Source organism: Lepidothrix coronata, unplaced genomic scaffold (assembly GCF_001604755.1).
Source record: "Lepidothrix coronata isolate B3197 unplaced genomic scaffold, Lepidothrix_coronata-1.0 Scaffold11, whole genome shotgun sequence".
In the NCBI taxonomy this organism is placed as follows: Eukaryota; Metazoa; Chordata; class Aves; order Passeriformes; family Pipridae; genus Lepidothrix; species Lepidothrix coronata.
Genome location: NW_016690191.1, coordinates 5,832,001 through 5,854,778, shown reverse-complemented (window position 1 = coordinate 5,854,778; position 22,778 = coordinate 5,832,001). Strand labels below are relative to the sequence as shown.

The 22,778-nt window shown below is 41.8% G+C and overlaps 2 protein-coding genes across 3 annotated transcripts in view; one reads left to right on the top strand and one right to left on the bottom strand.

The window, feature by feature from the left end:
• Positions 1-167: 167 nt before the first annotated feature.
• On the top strand, positions 168-5,864 carry MESDC2 (mesoderm development candidate 2). Its single transcript, XM_017805155.1, has 3 exons — positions 168-333; positions 4,509-4,741; positions 5,489-5,864. The coding sequence occupies exons 1-3, from the start codon at positions 169-171 to the stop codon at positions 5,751-5,753; spliced, it is 663 nt and encodes a 220-aa protein (XP_017660644.1). The 5' UTR covers position 168; the 3' UTR covers positions 5,754-5,864.
• An 8,259-nt stretch (positions 5,865-14,123) lies between these two features.
• Positions 14,124-22,778, bottom strand: part of CEMIP (cell migration inducing hyaluronan binding protein) — a 55,587-nt gene continuing 46,932 nt past the window's right edge. Inside the window, exons 25-28 of one of the 2 annotated variants that reach the window (XM_017805252.1) lie at positions 22,148-22,231; positions 21,667-21,824; positions 18,542-18,642; positions 14,124-17,433 (exon numbers count right to left, since the gene is read on the bottom strand). In XM_017805252.1, the coding sequence (XP_017660741.1) occupies positions 17,306-17,433; positions 18,542-18,642; positions 21,667-21,824; positions 22,148-22,231 (471 nt within the window). In that variant the 3' untranslated portion in view covers positions 14,124-17,305. Of the gene's footprint in view, positions 17,434-18,541; positions 18,643-21,666; positions 21,825-22,147; positions 22,235-22,778 lie in introns of both variants that reach the window. The other variant, XM_017805251.1, reaches the window with a different exon arrangement.

Genomic DNA, 22,778 nt, shown 5'->3' with positions numbered 1-22,778 from the left:
GCCGCCCTCGCTGCGGGGCAGCCGCTGCCTCCTCCTATCCCGAGCCCCTGCCCCCAGTCCCGGCCGTGCCCGCCCCGCTCCGCCGCCTTCCCCGCTCCTCCTCCCGGCCCGGCCGCGCTGCCCCCGCCCATAAGGCGGCCGGGGCCGCCTTCCCGACAGCGGCAGAAGATGGCGGCGGCCGCGGGCTGGGCGCTGCTGGCCCTGGCGCTGTGTGTGAGCGCGGCGGCCGCGGCCGGAGGGCCCGAGGGGAAGCGGCGGGCGGGGCCGCCCAAGAAGAAGGACATTCGGGACTACAACGACGCGGACATGGCCCGGCTGCTGGAGCAGTGGGAGGTGCGGGAGGGGCCGGGACCGGCGGCGGGACCACGCGGAGGGAGCCCCGCGGCTGCCGAGGAGCGGGGCCGGCCCCGCGCTGGAGCGGCCGCGCTGCCCGGCCCCGCAGGGGTTGGCGGCCCCGGGCCTGGTGGTGACCGGGAGGGCGGGATCCCCGAGCCCGGTGCAGGGTGGGAGGTGGCGGTTTGCTCCCTCCGAGCTTCTGGGTCCGTGGGGGGGGGGGTTGCAAAGTCCGGGCGAGGGCCACAGTCGCGTCTCCTGGTGGAGCTGCCCTCAGCCTGCCCTGCTGCCCTGTCCCGCTTCCCGGCCATCGGTGCACGCCAGCAGCCTGGGCATCTTAAAAATCAGGTTATTTTAGAGTATTGAGGATTATTCATTTTGTGACCGAGGGGGGGATACCTGGAGGAATATAGATATGTAGTGGTATTGGTTTGTGTTTGTTTTCTTATCACTCCTCATAGTAAAGGCTTCTCATTCCAGCTCTCTTTGTCCTCCTTCGTCCCCATCATCCCGCTGCCTTAACTTTCCTTGGTTTCCCATCACTCTCTTCTCCATGTGGTTGTCATGCTACTGTTCAGTTCCTTTCACTATTTTGCCTTCCATCATCTTCTGTTAAATGCCAGAGCACTCATCACTGTCATTTTCTCTTTCCCATGAGGTTTTTTCATGGAATACGTTGCACAAAAACTGAAGGAAATAATGGAGTGAAAACTTCTGTTTCCAATAACACCAGTTACAGCTGTAAGTCAAGGTGGAGAAGTAGGTTTTGAATGTGAAATACAGTTGAAGTAACTTCGTGAGAAGTAAGGTTGCTTGCCTTGGTCCTGGTTTGAAGGTTGGGGACTTGTTCATCCTATGGACTGTTACTGTGTATCTGCCTTTAGGAAGGGAGGTTCTTAGAAAATTGAGTTAAAATTTGAAATAAAGTCAGAAAAAACCTCAAGAGTTTGCCTTTCTGTTACTGGGATCAGCCAAGGACCCGGTAGTCCTAGCTGCTAAAAAATCAGGGCTTAAATGATAATATTGCCCAACTTCTACCAAATTTGGCATTGTAGGAAACAATCTTACAAGATGAACATCTCTTTGAGCGAGATGCCTGGATGAAAGGGAGGCTCAGGTTAATGCTGTTGTGAGACTGACTGTACTTTTGTCTGTGTCCTGTGGCACGCAGGTCAGGAGGCTGTTGAGGGTTTTTCCTCTTCAGCTGGAGCAGGTCTCTGATCCAGGCCACCATGTGCAGCACAAATGCTTGTGGCCACGTTGTGTGCAGATGTGGCAGAGCAGCGGTGGAGTTGCTGCTCAGGCTGGTGTTGCCTCTGAGGAGAGACACAGAGAGTAGAGCCCCAAAAGAACAGAATTATTACTGAGGCAGGGCTCAACAATTAAGGGCTGTTTGGTCTCCGGGATGGTCAGCTGCATGGCATTTTGCCTGGTGGGAGTCAGGATGCACAGGGACCATGAAAGACTTGAGGGGGTGGTGGCTGGAGGACAGAGGAGAAAAAAGGGCATGAGTGCACTTGATGGAGTAGGATGAGAAACAAAGGGGCCATTGTGAACTTGGATAAGAGCAGGAATTATGCTTGGGAGTGAGGGGCACAGGGCATGGAACTGCACAGAATCAATTCAGTAGAGTGAGATGACTTCTAATATTTTTTATTTCTCAGGCAATTAATCTGAAACCACTGGAGGATGGTGGCTATAACATGCCTGGGTTTGGCCATGAGCCTGGTGAGGCTGAGGCTGTGTCTCCAGCAGCCTTCCCAGCAGGAGCAGCCACCTCTCTGTGCCGGCTCTCGTGCTGCCCCTTGCACCATATGCATGAGTACCTGGTGATCCAGGAGAGTGATCTAGTGGAAAACGAGCATAGGGAACAGGGAAAAGAGGCAGAGGCACTTCAGCAGCTTAGTTGCACAACTAGAGCTTGAAGGAAGGCACTGAGGGATTTCCCTCGTGGAAGGGGACTCTCCAGAAGCCTTGAGTCCTGGGGAGCTGGAAACAGAACTGAGAATCTGGTCCAGAGGTCTCTCTGTTACTGAAAGGTCACGTGCTTTAAATAGTTCATTGTTGTTATAAGCTCAGGGTTTCTCAGGCTTGACTCTGAGCTAAGGTCATTGGATAGGTGGAGGAATTAAGTGACATGTTGCTAATGTTTTTAAATATAAAAATCCAGGGCATTTATGAGAAATGCGTGAGAATGGGGAGCTGAGGGGAGGAGCAAGGGAAGGCATATGTAATTATTACTGTGTCTGTAATGCTTTCCTTCTGGAACCTCATGCTACTGTTAAAGTGAATGAGTCTGCTAGACTTTTCAAAGGAAAAGCTTACGCTTCCAGGTTTTTACTTTGTAAATAGCTTTATAAACACTAAACTGCATGATAGTTTGTACAAGATCAAGAAAAGAATTGTCATTTAAGGGAGCTTTTGACAGCTTCTCATAATAGTTCCAATCAAACGGTAATAATACAGCTTTAGAAGCATTTAGTTGAATAGTTCAGGGAAAAATAGGTGGTATATGTTAGTAGGTTGTGTTGTCACTAAATCCGAAGTCAGTTTCTGTATTGCGTAAGGAGTATTTGGAAACCTTTCTTTCTGCCTTTCTCTTTCAAAACTGTGAAATAAGCTGGCTTTGCACTAGCCAAACCAGACTAAATTAAGGATCAGTTTGCTTTTAATTCTGAAGAACGTTTTTCATTCCGTCATGTAAGATTTTATATTTTTAGTGTACTTCACCAATCTCAGCATTTTCCAGCTTCCTCCAAGATAAGTAATGTTCCCACTTACTGAGAGCAGTGGGACTTTCCTGGGGCTCTCCTTTCCTCCCAGTTCACTTAATATGAAAATTTCAAAGGCATGTGAACTACTTGAAGGCATTTCAGACTTGCAAAGTTGAAACAGATATTTAGTAAGGAAAGAAAGGATAAAATCTAAGGCTTCTACAACTTTTGTTCGGTGGTACCTAAACTTTAGACACGCTTGTCAGGAAGACAACAAACTCCATGGAAATGAGGTGGGGAAAGAACATAAGTCACTTGTATAAAACTTTAACCTTTAAAGGCTATGGTGTTGTAGGAGGATGATGTTGGGTTTGTGTACATGCCTCTGCAGAGATGTGGGGGTAATGCATACTAAGTCCTAAAAATCAAGCTTGGCTCCTGACCTTTGAGGCCTCTGAAGGGGATATCTTTAGATATTGCTGCAGTTCATGTTCCTAATAGTCATGTGTATTTGAAGTCATGACAGCACCTAAAATATCTGCCTTAATTCCTGCTTATTTACTAGTGCTTGGGTGGATGCCAGTGTAAGACTTACGGTTTTTTCTGTTCTATTTTTTGCTTTTTAATTCCATGATACAAACACTGTCTAAGAAATCAAGTTCTGGCTTAATGTAAGTTGTCACTATATTCACTCCTCTGTTGTGAGCTGTTTCAAGGGGCAGCAGTTTGAATTGTGCCTTTCTAAATATTTAAATGCCTGTCAGCCTCAGCAAAGTCATCAAGAGGGGTTTCTTTTCTTTTTTGTAAGAGTGATTTATTCTTGGTGATTATGTTGTCAGACTGTGAGCTGCATCTGTGCATTAGAAAAGTCGTGAAACCTTTAATAAAATCTTCCTGTGGCATGAACATTGAAAATCTGAATTCATGTGGTTTTATTTATTTAAAGAAACAAAGAAAGGAAAATTAAATTCTCAAGCAATTTCATGATTCCCAGAGGTGAGTTTTGACCTCTGAAAGCAAAATGCAGATGAATGATTTTTTGTTTATCTGTATATGAGGGTTTTTTATTGTGACTTTCTTATTTCATCTCATATACTTAATACGTTTTTGTGAAACTGTGAAGAAAAAAAAAAGTGTTATTTTATGAATTTCCTAGGTGGAATTGTATTGAATTAGCCTTGAGGCTGAAATATTTCTCAGTACATGGCAAAATGAAATTCTACCTGTCAATACAAAAATGTGTATCATTTTGAGGGGAGGGTTATAAATGGAAAGAGCACTCCTGGTGAAGTTCCTGAAACAAAAGTCACTGTTTCTTTGGGTTCCAAAATCTCCATCATTAAACTAAAAAATATTTTGTCAAAAAAGAGTTATTCTGTAAGCAAAGAAATTTCAAAAAAAAAAAAAGAGCATCCTTTTGGAACAACTTAATTTAAAGCCTCCTTGTCCTTTTCAAAACAGAAAGATGATGACATCGAAGAGGGAGATCTCCCTGAACACAAGAGGCCTCCAGCACCAATAGATTTCTCAAAAATTGATCCAGGCAAGCCTGAAAGCATCCTGAAGCTGACAAAAAAGGGGAAGACTTTGATGATGTTTGTCACGGTGTCGGGTAATCCCACAGAAAAGGAGACAGAAGAAATCACCAGCTTGTGGCAGGGCGGCCTCTTCAATGCCAACTACGACGTGCAAAGGTAAACTGTGATACACAAGGATAAAGTTCCTGCCTTTGCAGAACTCTTGTTTCTTTCTTCCTGAAAACCTTTTGAACTGTTCATCCTGTGTCATTCCCCACCTCCATAATCCCTTACTATTTATTTGTTTCTGTATCACTTTATATTCCAATTTGTTTCAAGTCAGGCTGCAAAACCACTGGTGTGGCGCACAAATCTTTTCAGTGCTTACACATGGTGTGTGTATATATAGCCTGGATTCTTTCTTTCCCATTACTTTTCAGCTATTTATCAATTTTAACTGCTGTAGTTTGCCTTTATGTGCATAGTGGAAAACATCACACTTGGAAGACTTATCACCACAAAAGGCCTTTTGTTCCCCTGGCTAAAAAATGTGACTTTTTTTTTTTGTCTTTCTCTCAGACAGAGGGGATCATTTTGAAACAGGAGAATGTTGCGCTCTTGTATTGAGGCTGAGAAGGGTTGCAGAAAGTGTATAAAGCAAATTCAGTGCTCATTAGTAGATTTTACATAGTCCCAAATTAGTTCTTAAGTTTTCTTCATATTCTTGCCTCCTTATAAACTAATACAATTAATTCTTAAACATCCTAGAAGTTTGTTCTCTTGTCCCCATCCCCAGGCAACAACAAGACCAGCATCTTTCTCTTAAATGCATGCCTCAGTTGTGGAGGTGCTCTGAATTAAGCAAATGCTGTAATATTTGAAAAGCACAGAGTTAACTGAAAAAGATATGGGTCTTTCCTTTAGGTTTATTGTTGGCTCCAATCGGGCCATCTTTATGCTCCGTGATGGTGGCTATGCCTGGGAGATCAAAGACTTCCTGATAAATCAAGAAAGGTGTGCGGATGTCACTCTGGAAGGTCAGGTTTATCCTGGCAAAGGAGCAGATGAAAATGAGAAAGGGAAAAACAAAACGAAACCTGAAAAAGCAAAGAAGAAAAAAGATGCTGAGAAGAAATCCAATAGCGTTAAAGAGGACAACCGAGCGACCCAACAGAGAGAGGAGCTATGACGGACGCGTTACCCAGACTGAACCCTGCTCTGCTGCTCCTTGAAGGGAATCTCCTTATGAGCCCTGGGTTTTGGGGGGTGGAGGGGAGGAAGCAGAGACTACTGAGGTTTAAATTTTTGTGTTGAAATTCACCAGTTTACTCCTTACTGTTGGCCATTTGTTTAGTTACGGGAAAGATGACACTTCATACCGGCAATTGACTACTTTAGTTTGTAATTTTTTTATGCTTTTGGTGTTGTTTAAAATTAACATACAGATCTGTGTGTCTAACATCAAACTTAATTTAAGTGAAAAAGAAGAATTATGGTCTCGGAATACACTGATGTTCATCTGTAGATATCCATCTTGGATGTGCAAGTTGGTCATTGATTCGCAGCTGCTGTCAGACAGCCAAGTGCAGTGCGAAAGGATTCTCTTGGAAGCCAGTTTGACAGACTCAGCTGGTGCAAAACTCCCAAAGTTGCAAAGAACAGTGTTACAGTGGCCAAAGATGCCTGAAATTACAGGGTTTAGGACATGTCTGGTTAGACTGCTTGTTTATTTAAAATAAACTTAACCTGTTCTGTCCCAAGAAATCCTTGGAAGTGCTAAGGAGCATGGTAGAAGCTAGGCAGGTACTCGGCTAATGCACTCCAAATCCATGCAGAAAGGAGATTCTGTGCCCTTCAGAAGTTAATGGAATTACAGCACCTGCATGAGCAGTATTAGGGTGAAAGGAAAAGCCAAATTTGGGGCATTCAGAACTGTGCCTGTGGAAGCAAATGTTATGTGTGCCCTGTTACCCAGATGGTGAGTGAAAAGAAGTAGCTTTAACTCTGAAGTTAATTGGGTTTATTGATTTAACGGTTTGTTTAAATATTTGAAAAAGCACTAGTAACAATACAGAGTTAAAATTTTAGTTAGACATATCACTTACTGATGCTTAATAACCAGATTTGGGGTTGGGTTTTTTTTTTTTTTTGGGTACAAATTCCTGGCTGATGTGATTGATTGTAAATGACCACTCGATTTGAATACTACGAAGTTTGATGTATGGGAGCAAATACTTTATATAATTGGGAAGGTTATGTTGTTATTCAGAATGTATTCAGTCAAAAGCATTGCTTAGAATTGTTTGCCTTCTGCCTTACTCTCTGTTAGGGACTAAATGCACCTAGTAGTATGGTCCACATAATTTTCCAGAGGATGAGCACAGTATTAACTGTCTTCATTTGATGCTAGTAAGATGTTACTTTAACTCTTTATTTAAGGTGCTAAAATCCAAGTGTTTTGGATAAAAGGTCCTACTTGAACCATAATGGTTGACCTTGTGGAATGCTTCAGTATCAAAAGTACGAAACTGTGTTTGTTCTAAAATAAAAGATGTCACTAAACTTATTGTTTCACAGAGTAGTAGACCTTTTAAATAATTCTGCATTTGGTTAGGTATTCCAGGGGCAGACTAACTCATTTTTGGTTTCTGTATGTAAGGACTAAATGATGCTGATGAAGGTTCCGGGTGACCCATTTTATTTAATTTTAATTATATTTGTGTGAATTTAGGATTAAAGAAACCTTTCCAGCTGCATTTCATTAAATAGGTCTGTGCCTGTTTGAATGGAAAAATTAAGATCATGTGTTTCTTCAGGATTAACTGTATTAATTTTTATATTCTGCTGTTAATCCGGATGTGTAGCGGAGTTGAGAAGAGTCTCAGTAGACGTTTGGGTAGGAGAGATGTGCAGTCCATTTCTTGTTCATAACTAATTTATGATTTGTAGTCACATATTCTGGGTTTGCACCACCCTTTTTAAACAGTATTGCTTCTCATCTCAAGAGAGGAACAGAGGTGAGATGAAACTATAAAAATTAATGAGTTTTTTTCTTTTTATAACTTAAATCTGTAGTATAGAGATGACAATTCAGATTTTGATCAAAAACACTGAAAATGCAGTTTTTGTAGTTCTCATGTTACGAAACATAAACATGATTTTTTTTTTTTTGACAAATTGGGTTTGAGAATGTTTGAGAAACAATTACTGCACTATAGCTATAGCCCAGCTTTTGAGAATAGATACTTTAGTCATTCATAAATCTACATTTACAGTAGGTTAAGGTTTTCCCCTTTGTAGTTAAAAGGAGCTTTGTCAAAATTGAACCAGGCACTCAACCAAGTTTTTTTGTTTGATTGTTTCTGAGTCATTAAGTTGCCTATGCCAAATGCAGGTACGTCTTGTGCCCCATAGCTTATTAAAATTTCAAAGTGTTTAGGTTTGTTTGGGTTTTTGTTTGTTTGGTTTTTGTTTTTTTAGGTTTTTAATAGGTATGATGACTTGGCAGTTGCTTTTAGATATAAAATACAAAATGCTGCCTTCAAGTAGGTTTTTTTGTCTTCCATTTTTCTTCTCTCTTTTTTCATGCTTTACACTCAACACATAACTGAAATACACTATTAAGTATAATGTGGCACTGTGGGGCAGGAACTGCTTTACCAGCCAGTCTTTCTCTGGTATCACAGTTCATTACTCCAAAACAACTTAGATTGCCTTTTGAAACTGGCAAAGTCTTTGAGACCCTTGTACTTGTCCTGGTACAGTGTTACATAAGCAAATTTTATTTGGTGATGATTTAAGAAGCCCAAATGCTATCATGCACATAAATATATGTCTATATAAAAATAAATGTCTTCAAAAAGTTACTTAAGGTCACCAATGTTCTGTAAGTACCTCAGAAGATAAATTCTTCATTGGAGTCTTATTAGGCTTTCAATAACATATTTTTTTGGTTTTACATACAGGGCATTCAGATACCTCCTTTAGAACTAATTTCAACAGGTAGGGTGGTAATTATAGCTCTTACTATTTCCTTTTTATTTCAGTTCTGTACAGAGGTACATGGAAAATCACCTGTTTTCATGACAGCTAAGTGTCTGCTGGCTTTCTCCCCCCAGCTTATTGGTTTGTCTGTTTAGTGCCATAACTAACTTTTCTAAGTTACTGTTATATTTTTAACACAGCTGTCCTCAGAAAAAAAACCCAGTAGTTTGTCAATGATACTACACAAGATGTGGTTGCACTTTGTGAAAAATTTCCAATGGACAATCAACTTTTTATGTAATAAAATACTGGAAAAAATATTCTGGCTTTTTTTGTTGTTGTTGTTGTGGGGGAGGTTTGTGGTGTTTTGTTGTGCCTTTTTTATTGTTTAAGATAAGGCACACAGTATATATTAGCATTATCTGTTTTACTAAAAAAAAAATCAATTTACATCCTGACCTACAAGATTGATTACAGGTGCATCCAGTGTTCTTGAGGGCTGAACTTCATCAGCAAGTAGGGAATTTTATGTTTAAATTGCCAGGACCAGGGCTCAGAAGACCCAAGGCAAGTTCAGGGTGCAGTGAGTGAATGAATGCTGGCAATTGAATTTATAACAAATTGTAGAATCATTTAGGTTGGAAAAGATCTTTAAGATCATCAAGTCCACCAACTACTAAATCCTACTAATTAAGAGATGCAAGCAGTGTCCATAATCGTTTAAGAAGGGCAGGAATTGCAAGTGCTGTTGTTACAACACTGCTGAGATTTATCTGTGATGGTGCAGTGATGTTCCCTCTAATGCCCTGCCTGTTGCCAGCCTTCCCTCTATCTCCTGCACATCCTGTCTCTTTATACACATCACTTGCCAGCAGGGAAGTTTGTGATTCCCATTTCTTTTTCAGCTTCTCAGAGTTTGCCTTTAGCTTTGTTACTGTATTTATTATTAGGTGATCTCCCAATTTCTAAAATTCTATCTTTAAGCCTGTTATGACAATTGGGACAGGATTTCTGATCTTTACTTAGAGTGGTCAAAGCATTTCTCTGAACAGTCAGGTCAGCCTTGACTTCTAAGAGACTCAATGTTCCTGTTACTGTTCCTAAACTCTTTCAATTTTCTCCTGAAAAGGAAATCATAAATTAATACACCAGTTTGCTAAGATACAGAACAACCTACTTTTGTCTGATACTTGGCTGCTGTTCTCGAGGGGTTTATGGTAAGGCTTGGAAATTATTTCCAGTCTTTATCTGTGGCTCATTTCCTTTTCTATTCAAGGAGTAGCACCATTTGCCTTTTCCAGAAGGTTTGTTTTTTTTTAATTGCACTGGACATTTATAGAAATTTAAAGAACCCGTGCCTGAATACTGGGAGGTTTTTAAAATGCCTATTTCATTGGTACTCTCGTGTTTCTCATTACTAAGATTATTGACATCCTAATAGGTCCATTGATACATTTCCATTTGATCTTTCTCTGAGATAAAATTAACTATTTTTGCATATCAGTATTTTCTATCTTTCATACCGTGCCATTTTAACAGGACAAAACCCACTGAATTCAGGTAAAATATCAAATTGCAAGGAAGGCTAGAGCTGCTTGGATTCAAGAAGGAGAAACACTCCACTTGGATTTTTGGTTGATGGTATCTTTTCTCCTCCAGTAGAGAAGTCAGGTGATGTAGGGGGTTGGAGTTCTCTGCAGTGCAGGTTTTGATTAGCATTTAAAAAGCTGATGTAACATGGCAATGGAGCATGACATGGTGTGCCAGCCTTTAGCCAAGGACAGCTGGTAAATGCTTTGTTTCTTTCCCATGTATTATATTTTCACTGCTGATACTGGTGTTGCCTGGGTTATCAGTGACATTATATCATTGTTTCTGTAATATGAAAACCAGATCTGTTAACCACCATTTAAATTAACAGTAATAATTGATCTTAAAAAAAAATTTGGGGTATATATATTAATTTTTTATTATTATTACATAGACCTGGGTATTGTGAGAGGAAGAAACAGGACGGTTAAAGGAGCTCTGAAAGAGCAGCACAGAGGTGACCTGTATCAGAGTTCTGAATATTCAGGTGGCTCAGTGACTGCTGGGGCTGTGACAATAATCCTATTGGTAACATCCTTGGCCTGGACATGACATGAAATGGGGAAAGAATGTGTTGATTCTTGACACTTCTCAGAAACAGAAACTTTTTTCTTTCTTAGCCCACAATTGCTGTGTCTCTGCTCTCTTCTGTTGGACAGAAGAGACCCTCGTTTTTTACAGAATAGGGTCTAAAATGATCGAATTCATGAGGTTTATAACCAAAACTTTTTTTTTCCCCTTAGGTAATTTAGTGGTACTTCCAAAAAAACTGGGTCCATCTTTACTGCCTATAGCATCTGCTGCTTTTAAAGGTAATTATTAGCTATGTCTGAACAAAGGCTGGACTTCTGCATTGGGGCCATGCTCACTAATTCTGTGGGGAGCACTGACCAGACCATTGAGCACTCCTTAAATCATTAATATTTAAAGCCATTTGAGTGCCTTCACTGACAGCAGAGTTACATGTCAACAAGGCTCTGTGTGTGCTGGAAAGAGCAAGGCCCTGGAATTTGCTTGCAAGGTGCAAGGATTGAACAGCACCATGAGGTGACCTGGATCTTGCTGTAACTTATGTAAAGTTTTCTTTGTAATGAGTAAGACTGAATTATACAGGAATAATTGTACTGCAAGGGTGTATTGAAAAAAAAATAGTGTGGTTGAGCACATGATGAGACAATGAAGAAACGGAGGTTTAATATGTGTATTTATGTGATAATTGCTTATTATTTCCCAGATCCATGCCCACAGGCCATCCTGTGTATTTGGTTGGGCTTTGGTTTTTTTAACTTGTCCTCAGTGCAACTTTATTTCATTCAACTTCTTTTGCAAAAAATAAAAATAAGTCATCTAAACTGGTATTTCATATCAGTTAAGTGCATAACTTAAATTACACAATACTTTTGTATGGATATTTTATTATTCATCCTGTCAGTTGTAACCACAGCCATACCTCTGTGATTTGATAGCCAGCTGCTGATTTTCAGGTGCTGTAAAACATGTTAATAACTGTGTGGACTTTAAATAATTGCAGTTATAACAGGATGGAGTTGCCAGGGAGATTAATGGAAGCCCAGACATGCACATGCTTTGGCATTTAGGGCAGCAGTTGAGCAGGAGATTTTGAAAAACTCAACTTTCTTTGCTTTGATGTGGCTGCCAGGTGGTTTGTTGTGAACTAATGAGCTGTGTAACCTAACAAGGGAAAGGCCACTTTCCATCTTATCACTGATCCTCCCAACCCCCGTTCCCACATAGCACCACCATTTAAGCCATATTGGTGAGTTCTCAGATAACCCCAGTGAGGCCTGAAATATATTTCAGCCACATTGTTATTTTCAGCAGTAGTGATAAGCCAGGACAGTTTCTCTTTCTGGGATGAGAAAATCAATTTTAGATTTGTAACAGGGCAGACCATGCTCAACAGACATCCAAATGTTGAAGTGGTACCAGCTGAATACTGGAACTGGACTATGGGAAAGCAGAAATAAAAGTCAAGTCGACTGTAATTATTTCCTGGGGTATTGCTATCAACTGACAGACCCTTGGGTTTCAGGTGAGGTATCTGTGCTTTAAGAAACATTATCCTGTACTACTCATCCAACACTAACAATAGGAGAGGAGATGAGGTTACGGTGGAGCTGGGAATTTCATTTGATCTCACATTACACCCTTGGGCAAAGGAGGAGAAATAGTTATTTTTAAGTGGCTTCCTCCAGTTCTGTCACTGCTCCTTTATCAAAGGCCCCTTTCCATGTCCTGGTACCACTCCTGACTGTTGAGATACTCCATCTGAGACTTACACTCAGAAGCTGCAAATCATTCTGTTTTTGCAAAGTGATGGGTTTTGTTTTTAAGTTTATACAGTGAGTGTAAGCGTTGGGTTCATCTCCATGGCCAAGGGATCACCACAGGGAGGAGCTTCTGGAGGTGTGTTTGGTGAAGAAGCCATGCAAGAGGAAGGAAGGGTGTAGCTGCAGTGGTGGTTTCTACACATCCCTCCCCCATCCTTTGGTCAGAAAGAAAGTGGGGTGATGGAACAGCCTCTGGGACAGCTGCTGAGATGCCCTTTGGGGCGCAAAAAGCCTGGACACATCACAGTGGCTTCAGCTTCTGGTGGAGGTGATGCACTGGCTGGTCTGAAGGTCTGCAAAGGTTGCATAAAATGCACTTTGGGGACTTGGTAAAACATTTCTTACGGTCCAGCAGATTTGGAAGAATCAAAGCTCTGTGAAGCAGCGCAGGGAGCATCCCTAACTCCTGTAGCTGCCAGCAGAAGCTGTGAGAGCTCAGTTAGGCGCTTGATGCCCAGAAGAGACTGGCAAGGAGTGTGACGCTCAGCTGGGACATCACTGTCATGTGGGATAGGGAAGCGCTGGGAGAGCCGGGAACGGAACCACACGGGGCACGGCGAGAGCGGGAGCTGCGCCCAGCGCGGCCACGAGAGGGAGCCCGCGGACAGGGAACGGCTGCGCCGGCAATTACCGATAAATGACATAGAATTAATATAATATAATTATATTATAATATATATGTATCAGTAATTCGAATTGTACACAAGTGGGCAGGCTGCATTTCCAGTTTCCTGACCTGTCATCTCCTCTAATGCACTAACTACTATTTTGATACTTGGTTAAAAAATATATGTGTTTGGATGTTAGAAATGCTGATTGCTCCATAAAAAAAAAAAATCCCATTCCGATTTTTGACCCTACAAAAGGTTTATAGTAGAGTCTGCCCAGCTGGCACCATCTCAAGGTGAAAATTTTACAGTCAAAGTCTTACTTGATGTGACAGTGAGATTCTCATAAGCCTTGATAGCCGCCCACTACAAAAACTTTGTACACGTTTTATATATTATTGTCATATATATATTCAATGAAAAAATAAGTTTTGTGAACAAGGGAACAAGATTTTTTTTAAATCTACTAACAGTCCCCCACCTGCCCCAAATACAGGCCTTTCCAGTGGTTGCCCACTATAATATCCCCCTACCTAGTTCCATTTCCTTCCTTTCCCATCTTCCCCTCTCAGATCTTGCAAGTGTGTGATGGGGCAGGCAGTGAAATGTGCTGAGGTCTGTGCAGACCAGCCAGCAAATGCACACAGAGGGTTGTTTGGCCCCCTGGGTTTTGTCTTTTGAAATAAGTAGGGAGTCAAAAATAAAATAAGAAATTTGCACTCGATATTTATTTTGATAAACAATTGTGTACTCCAAACAACTACATGTTATTTCATTTGTAAGCCACAATCTGTTGGAACCAGTGTCCCAAGAGCTCTTGTCAACATAAACCCGACAGTCAATGCATTACCACGGTCTGCGGACACAGAGAGCTTCCAAGTGCAAAGCAGATTATCAGAAAAGACATATTGCTGACCTCCTTAACAACCTGGACAATGCTCAACTCCAGTAAAAATGCTTCATATGTCTGCAATTTAGTTGTCTTAGTGCCATTGTAATAAATTAATAGAAAATATATCTTTTTTCATTGGAAAGTCTATAAGAAAATGTACAAACATCTAACTCCGAAAAAGGACCAGCTGTTTCGGCGACAGGTAAAACAAGCATTCAAACAGAGGCCAAAAAAAAACCCCAAACATCCAAACAAACAAAGAGACAAACAAACAAAATGCAATCAAAAACCCCCACTCTACCAATGGCAACTGCGTAGGCAAACACGGAAACATCTGCAGTAATAAAACATTAAAAGAGGGTCACTGCAGCTTGTGCAGCGACTGTACAGGATGAACAAGGAACAAGCAGTCAGGTAATTCACTAGTCAGAATGTGCACGTGCAGTTTCTAGAACAGTCAAAGATTAAACAGTAATCGTATGGCACAAAGCTCTTGCTGACTGGTGATGGTATCAGGCTTCATTCTGTCTTCAGAGCAACACACTGACTCCACCCATGAAGGTCAACGGGAGCCCTTTGCATTTCACTGGCATGGCTGTCCCAGTACATGGCCACAATGCTCTGCTATCCCTCGGGATTACAGACTGCAGTGATTCCCTACTCCATATTCACAGCGTGAGACCCACCCGAGCTCCAAAACAGGCCCCATGTGACAAGCTCTGCATGATAGAACAAGCTACTTAAAAGTTTTCTTCTCTTAATAAGAGGAGATTTTTAGGAAAGAAAAAAAAGTTTTTTTTCCTAGAGCCAAGTCTTATGATTTCACCCTGAGAATTCCCAAAACAGTAAAATCAGAACCTACACTTCAGCATAAAGGCAGCTGCTCGTAGAAGCTGAACAAACCTGTCAGGGGATAGACCCACCTGGTGTGATCCTCCTGGCCATGTATACACTTACAGGGAGCAGGAGAGGGGAAATGGTTGTGGCCAGTGAAGCACCACAGAGGGCAACCCCTGCCCTGGGGGTCATACAAAGCCAGATCCCACTCCAGGCATATTCCAAGCCCAGTTTTACTGCCCACCATCTGTTAAGTGCTCAGAAATACTCCTGCTTTGGTCCATCTCTTGAAAGCAAGTGTATTCCACCAACACTGGTGCAATGGCATCAATGCAATTTGCTCAGGGCAGTGAAAAGGTTTAGATAACCCAGACTGATGGACTCAAGAGACTTCTTGTCAGTTTGTTCCCTTGACTTCATGGATATGGCTCCATTTTGGCCACCTGAGAACATCAGATAAACAATGTTTGTGCGATCATGGTTGAACCACCAGTGAGACCGACTCTTTCATGTTTGGAATAGTTTGTTAAGTCCGCAAACCATCATAAGAATTTGGGGGAAAAAAAAATCCACCTTACTTGCCTTTTACAAGTGTTGGCCATTCGTTCTGGAAACAGCACAAATGCCTGAAGAACATTTGTTAACAGACTCTTGTTGGGAAGCAGGGAGGGAACACTTGGCTCTTCCTTCTTCTTTTTTTTTTTTTTTTCCAAATACAATACACATGACATTCCATGAATTCGAAACAATTATATAATAAGACTGAAAAGAACATTTCCAGTTTCAAAACCCAGGAGAGGCTTGAGAGGAATGTAACTTACAGGATTACCTAAATTTTACTCATGGTTGCTTTGACTTTCAGAGTGACTGATCTAAACCAGGCTTATAGAGTACAGCACCTGCCCAGCCTTTGGAATGACACACAAAATCCTTGCTTTTCAGTCTAGCTGCAAGGTAGCATTTTGGATACTGTGGGGGGAAAGCAATTTAATTACATAAATTTTACTTAAGACAGAGCAAAATGAAGTAGCCATCAGCAACTATAATAATTTATGTGGCAATGGGGACAGGTAGGGATAAAGTGGGGAAACAAACCCAAATATTATTGGCAAAATTGTCATTCTATGCACTTTAAAAGGCTCATCATCCTGTCTTTTACACTTCTCCCCTGCCCTCAGATTTCTTAGAACAGCCACAGCCTCCAGAGACGCCTTCATGGCATTTCTGAGCAACACACAGAAATATTATTAAACACTAGAAGTGCTTTCAGTGTTTTACAAGGTAGTGTTTACTTTCCCAGCTTCAAGAGATGCCCCTGTAGAGTCCTGATTCACACTAATCTGCCTTCATTACCCAGGTATTGTTTCAAGCAGGGGGACAGGAGGTACGAGACATCCAACTAGTGCATGGGGATTCCCACTTTAATTCTTCAGCTGCCTGGTAAGACCTCTGTCACCTTTCATGCAGGTCTCATGTAACTCTTCCAGGAGGACCAAGACAATAATATCCTTAAGCCTGAGGACAGGATTAGAAAGCAACACACAGCAGAGCAGTCTGATCCTGTTCCCTCTGATGTCCTGGGAAAGGCAAGGACATTATTTGATGTCAAATAAAGTAAGTCTCAGTATTCCTAGCTAAAAACTGGAAGCCCTGAAAGGGATGGCTTTAACTGGCAACCATAAACCCTCCAGACTGATCCTGAACACTATTATACAGAGGGGAAAGGTTGTATGGGAAAGGCTGAGAAAATACATGTGCTAATTGGCATTGCTCTCCTTCTAGCAGAAATATGTGGTTTCATCAGTCTCCACTGGCATGTTTTGTCTGCTCCTTTTCTCATCTCTTCCACAGCTATGTGCCTTGGGTTGCATGTACAAAACACAACCCAAAGAGCTTGATCAAACCTCACAGAAGCTTTAGGATAAATGCCTACTGTCCAGTCACATTTCCCAGTATCTAAGTAATCGTTCAAATATATACTCTTTCTGCCTCAGATTGTCAACCAGCCTTTGAACCGACATTCCACGTGTATGTGAGCAGCTGGTTACACCATGGAAAAAAAAAAGTGTTTGGACAACTCAGAGGCTGGTAAAAGCAACAATCCTCGATGGCCTTTAGACCTAGATCTCTCCCTTGGAGAGGCAGCACGTAGGTTAGTCTGTCACAGGGGCGCTGATAAAACCAGCACCTGGTAAGAACAGGTCAAACCTCGCTTAGTAACACGAGAGTCGACACGGCATCGGTGTGCGAGCCCAGCCGGGTGGGGCTGGCGATCACAGGACACACACTGGTCACAGAGGAAGGCTTTTCTGTCACATGTGGCCACTCTAGCTACTTACAGTAAGATTTCTTCTTGAACAGCAACAACAACAACAAAATGCTACACCTGGTGTGCAGGCTGGCGAGGCGCCTGCGGCGAGCGGTCAGTAGTCCGTCCCATGGGGCAGTGCTGGCAGCCAGGAGGCACAGCAGGGTGTCCTCACAACTTCATTTTCTTCACCACAGGGATTGGCAGTGCTTGGTAGATTTTAGCTGAGTCCTCGTTAGTGACCAGCTTCACCCAGACAGGGCGGAAGCTGCCTTTGAAGCCGACAAAAGCCATTTTTTCTGCAAATCAGAGCAAATATATCAGGAGTGCATCAAGGCTGAGCCAGAAAACCACCTGTGTGCACAGCTATGCCCCATGGCTGGATGGGTGCAGGTTCATAAGAGCACCCTCATGCACACAAACTTTGGCAACATGCATTCTCCAGGTACTAAAGAAATATTTTCCTAATTTAGCCTAATTAAAATTTTATTTACATTTTGTATGCTTCCGTCAAGTAACAGGAGAAAGTGAGAAGAAGAAAAACCTTTGTAGCAGGCAGCTTCAGCTGTCTGTTGAAGCTCTTATTATTTGCATGGTGGTTATATTCAAACTCCTTTCCTGCTTGGGGAAGGCAGGGGAATGATCATAGAATCCTAGAATTGTTTGGTTGGAAGTGACCTTAAAGATCATCTAGTTCAACTCTCCTGCCATGGGCAGGGACACCTTCCACTAGACCAGGCTGAGTCCCATCCAACCCGGCCTTGAACACTTCCAGGAATGGGGCATCCACAACCTCTCTGGCAACCTGTGCCAGGGCCTCACCACCCTCACAGGAAAGAATTTCGGGACAATAGACAAGACCTATATTAGTGAGTATAACATACACACAGCACCAGAAGAAAGTATGCCAAAAGCTCACAGAGCTGATTGGAGCAACGTGCATATAGAGCAGTATTCTACTGCAATATGTGATGCTCTGAAATCAGTACGCTTTGTGCCATAAAGCTGGAATTGTTTCAAGAGAAAATCAGATAAAAATAAGTTCAGACAAGTAAAAAATCCTGGTTTCAGGCACTTAGTGTGGAAAAAGATCCAATATTCCTATTGTTAAAATGTCTTTTTATTTAAAATTAATCTGGAAAAGCAGACCCCCTAAATTACCTACTTTTAAGAACAACTGCCAGAATCCTTTTTCCATCTACAGTTTTAAACTGAGTGCTGTTATCCAAAGCTGCAGTGGATACAACCTTACAGAATAAATAAATTACTGGTCCCAGGATGTTTGAGCACATGCTGATAGAAACGAGCAAGGCAAAGTTTAGAAGCAGAGAAAAGGTCCTTTTACTGGAACCCTGGGAGGGAAATAGATCAAAAGGGGTTAGAACCGAGTTTTTAAAGAGAAGTTACCTTTTAATCTAAGCCCCTCTTCTGCTCCAAGTTTCTCCAGTACTTTAGTCCATGGTCCTCTTGAAATGAATCTTCCTTTAGATGTCACCAGCACTATGGAGCTGAAGGAAACAAAGACATGGATAAACTGATGAGGAGTCAGAACACATTCTTCGCTTTTTTGCCCTGAGGACTGGTGACTCCTGCCTGTGTGACTCAGACACTCACGAACTACAGTGGCTTCAGCTTTAATGGCTTTTATCAGTGCTTTCCAACACTTTAGTCATATATTATTTTTCCAGTCAGGCAAAACCCATTAGAAAGCAGACAGAAGTCACTTTTTTTAAAAAAAACAACACTGTTTTCTAGGATGGTTCCAATGTTTCCAACCTGTAGTTCCATCCTGCATTGCTCAGAAAGACACATGCTCTCCCTGGGATACTCTTAACAAGTTTCAAGTAATTTCTTGTTCTTTCATTAGCAGATTAAACCAGAAGAAATTCACTTCTCTGAGACTTTTGTTGGCTGATGCTTTTCCTTGCAGTGCACTTCTGCTTAAAAAGTGCATTATTATTATTATTATTATTATTATTATTATTATTATTATTATTACCATCACTATCACTATCACTGACTTACTTGGATGTGCTCTATTTCAACTCAAAATTCTTCTGGTGCTCTACAAATGCCAAGTGATAAACAAAAGACATGAGGTAAGTGTGCTGAACTAACACAAATCTGTGGTTGCTTGGGTAAAATTTGATAACTGGTTAGGCTTAATTCTAGATGGATAGAATAAAAACTCAAATCAAACATGAAGAAATATCATGTAGTCAGACTTTTCTGGGGAGAAGCACAGGACGCTTGGTGAAGTTAAGCTCATTACATCCTACAAGACCCACAGACACCTCCAATGGTCATCTCAAAGCCGACTGAGGAAGAGGTTTCTCCATCCAGTGAGTTCCATGGAAGTTTTGCTATTATGTTTTGTGGAGCTGGGATGTTGTCTTTGTTCACCTCCTGATTAAAGCTGCATGACATGAATTGAGCAAACACTTGCTTAGATGAAATTATTTCATTCCACCTTGTGGGGTTTCCATGAGTGTAACTTCCCTGACTCAAATGGCATTTTCAGTCTTGCAGAATGAGAGCTGTGCTGGGTCTGTTTTACAGCATCATCGTGGACACAAGTCACTAAAATTAATTAGGCAGCTGCTCCTGTGGAGCTCAAGCCCTGAGCTCCTGAGGGCAGAAGTTTTATCTTAACACCTCAGCTGGAACTGGAACTGTTCAGGGGAAAATAGCAATTGGTGGTAGCAGAGGAGCAAGAGGAGCAAAAGAGTTATCAGGACCTAGAATAAATGTAAGGTGTTAAAATGCTCCAGTGCTTACAAGGTTGGATTGAGCTGGCAGGCTGGTTTTGACGACTTTGTGAATGCTGAATCACCTCTTTTTTCTTCCTTCAATTCACTAACATCATTACTTTTTATTAAGCATTTCCTGCTACATAAGTTTAAAGTAAATTCACCAGATGTTTTGTTTTCTTATCCCTGGGAAACTCATCAGAAAAATGAATTTTTTTTTAAAAAATGGCATTTGGGCCACAGAGAGTTGCTTAAATGAATGGAAGGGCTTATCCTTGCTAGGAACACCTCTTCTCACACCCCTAAATCCATGAACCTCGGAGTTGTTTGAGCAATCTCCTCAAGAGCAATGGGCGAGGCTGGTGTGGCCTCGACCCCTCCAAAGGCACCGTCTCTCTGTGCAGCCCCTGCCCTGCCCCACAGCGGGGAGGGGGGACCAGGAGCTGCCCCTGCACGGCCCCATTGCCTGCACGGTTCCCACAGCTCAATCTGAGCAACAAACACTGTCATCCAGCTGAGGGATGGGAGGGGTTCCATGGCCACAGCTGAAGCCTGTGCCCGACCGAATCGGGAAGGCCTGCAGGAGTTGGGCTGGGAAAACTTTTGTGAAAGGACAATGATTTTGGGGTTCAACTCTTGCAAACACATAGCTGAGTGAGACCTGAGAGATGCTGACTGCTCAACTTCCGGTCCTAACCCTAATCCTAAACCTAATCCTAATCCTATTCCAACACTAATCTGGTTTTGAGAAGACAATGAGGCTCATAAATACATCTAAAGTCTAATATGATTCAATCTTCCAAAGTAAGAAAGAATCCAGGAGCTGGATGCAGCCAGGATTGAGACTGGATTTTTTTGTAAAGCAGGATGACGGCCTCTCTGAAAAGAGAAAATTCTTATTTTTTTATGAAAGAAAAGTGAGCAGCTACCATGTTTCTCTGAAGTAACTACTGTATGTGACTTTTGCAACCTCCAGAATTATTTAAGACAACAGAAACACATCTGATTCCACCTGCATGGCACTCTGCTGAAACTTCCCCCAAGTCTCTAGAGTAAGTGCCAGAACAATATCTTGTCAATCTGCCCACAACTATTTCAGATGATTCATCAAGAGAGCACTCACATTTGTAATAAATGTTACATATCAGATTTCAAATCCAAACAGATTTAATAACAATGAAATAGAATTTACTTCCCAGGAGCACTCCACAAGCTAATATGGGAATAACCCCTTTGGTTAACAGGTTTCTGATGTTGTCCCAACTCTCCTTCCAGCAGATGAAGCCGCTGTTCTCCAGGATGCAGGAACATGTGTTGGCTACTTATCACTCATTTGCAAAACTGCATTTCTAGCTGCCCATACTTAAAGTATTAAAGCATCCAGCCCTTAGGTCTGGACAGGGAAATGTACAAAGGGGAATGTATTTTATTAGTGGAATTTTCTACTATTTGACAGAACATGCAGGAAGCAGAAAAATGCAAACTGTGCACATCTTCACTGACCAGTGCTTTGTGAATTTAAGTCTGCAGTTTGTCTGTAACCCACAACATAAATGTAGCTCTGCAGTTTATCTGGGGCTCAATCAGTCCCTAAATCACAGAGCCTGCATCCTGCTGCTGCCTGCACACCCTGCACACATTTGGGCTCTGTTGGAGTCATCAGGCACAAAAACACATTGCTGGGTGTCTGGCCCATGTTGGGTGACAAAATCCAGGAAAAAGATGAGTGTTATAGACCATTCTTGTACATTGCACCTTAGTGACGCCAGATTATTTACTCACTGATCTTTGATGTTGTTGACATAATTTTCTATCTGTGCTGGGATTCCTTGTAGAATGGAGTTTTTGAATGTTACTCGATCAACAACTTTTCCATGATGTCCATCAATCACAACCAGTTGGATGCCTTCATCAGTGAGGAAAAACCTGACACCATCAACCTGTGCAGGGGGAAAAGTACTCTTGATCTATCACAGTAACACAATTGCAAACAATTATCTGTAAGAAGCACTGATATACCTGAGTCATGGGACTGACCTTTCTATCAAAGGGCAGAATTCCAAGTCTCTGAGGTCAAGCTGTCCTGCATTTTTACTAGTAGGGAAAGTTACAGCCTTTTTTCCTTTTTTTCTTTTTCAAAATACAAATCAGAAGTGACCTGAATCTGACTACTCATGGTGACTTTGTAAGCAAGTTTTCCATAAAGATGAAGCAATTATCTAAGAAATTCATCCCATTAAGTTCATTGAGAGGATCTGCTCACCTCAATGTATGCAAAGTCATCCTTTAGGTGGAAATACTGTTTCTTATAAGTTTCTATTTTCACTTCTGTTAGGTGGTCCTTGGTCTTCTGTTTGGAAAAAAAAAAAAAAGACAAACAAGAAAAGAGTTTTTCTAGTGAAAGTGCCCATTATCTGAATGCTGCATTTTCCAAAAACATTTTAAACCTTGAAATTCAATCAACAGGAAATCTACATAATAAGCACTGACTTGCCAAATTACATTGCTAATGAAACTGGGCACAATGGTAACCTGCCTGCTCATCCTGTCACCATTTAAATTGTTTCACCAAATGGCAGAGTGATTCTCACTTTACAGAACTGACACATAATTCTCTGAAGGTTTGCTGTGCATTCCTGTTCCAAGGGTGATGAGTGAAAAAAACCAAATAGCAGATAAATATCCCGCCTCCCTCCCCCAGAACTAGACTGGATACAGGAGACAGTGTTGTGCATTATATGAATGAGACACTCAGCTATGCAGTCCCCTCTCTGACACTGTTGTTCTTACAGCCTGGAGGAACTGAAGGTCAGGCAAGGAACCTCCAGAGCCACATTCCCTGGACTAACCTGTCTTCCAGCTCATCACTTTTCACTCTGTGCTTTTAAGCACAG

What these genes read in the sequence shown, in the direction of transcription:
- MESDC2 (XM_017805155.1), top strand. Translation starts at nt 169, where the DNA reads ATGGCGGCGGCCGCGGGCTGGGCGCTGCTGGCCCTGGCGCTGTGTGTG. An exon ending in GGCTGCTGGAGCAGTGGGAG is followed by an intron (nt 334 to 4,508) that starts GTGCGGGAGGGG and finishes TTTTCAAAACAG; the next exon opens with AAAGATGATGACATCGAAGA. An exon ending in GCCAACTACGACGTGCAAAG is followed by an intron (nt 4,742 to 5,488) that starts GTAAACTGTGAT and finishes TCTTTCCTTTAG; the next exon opens with GTTTATTGTTGGCTCCAATC.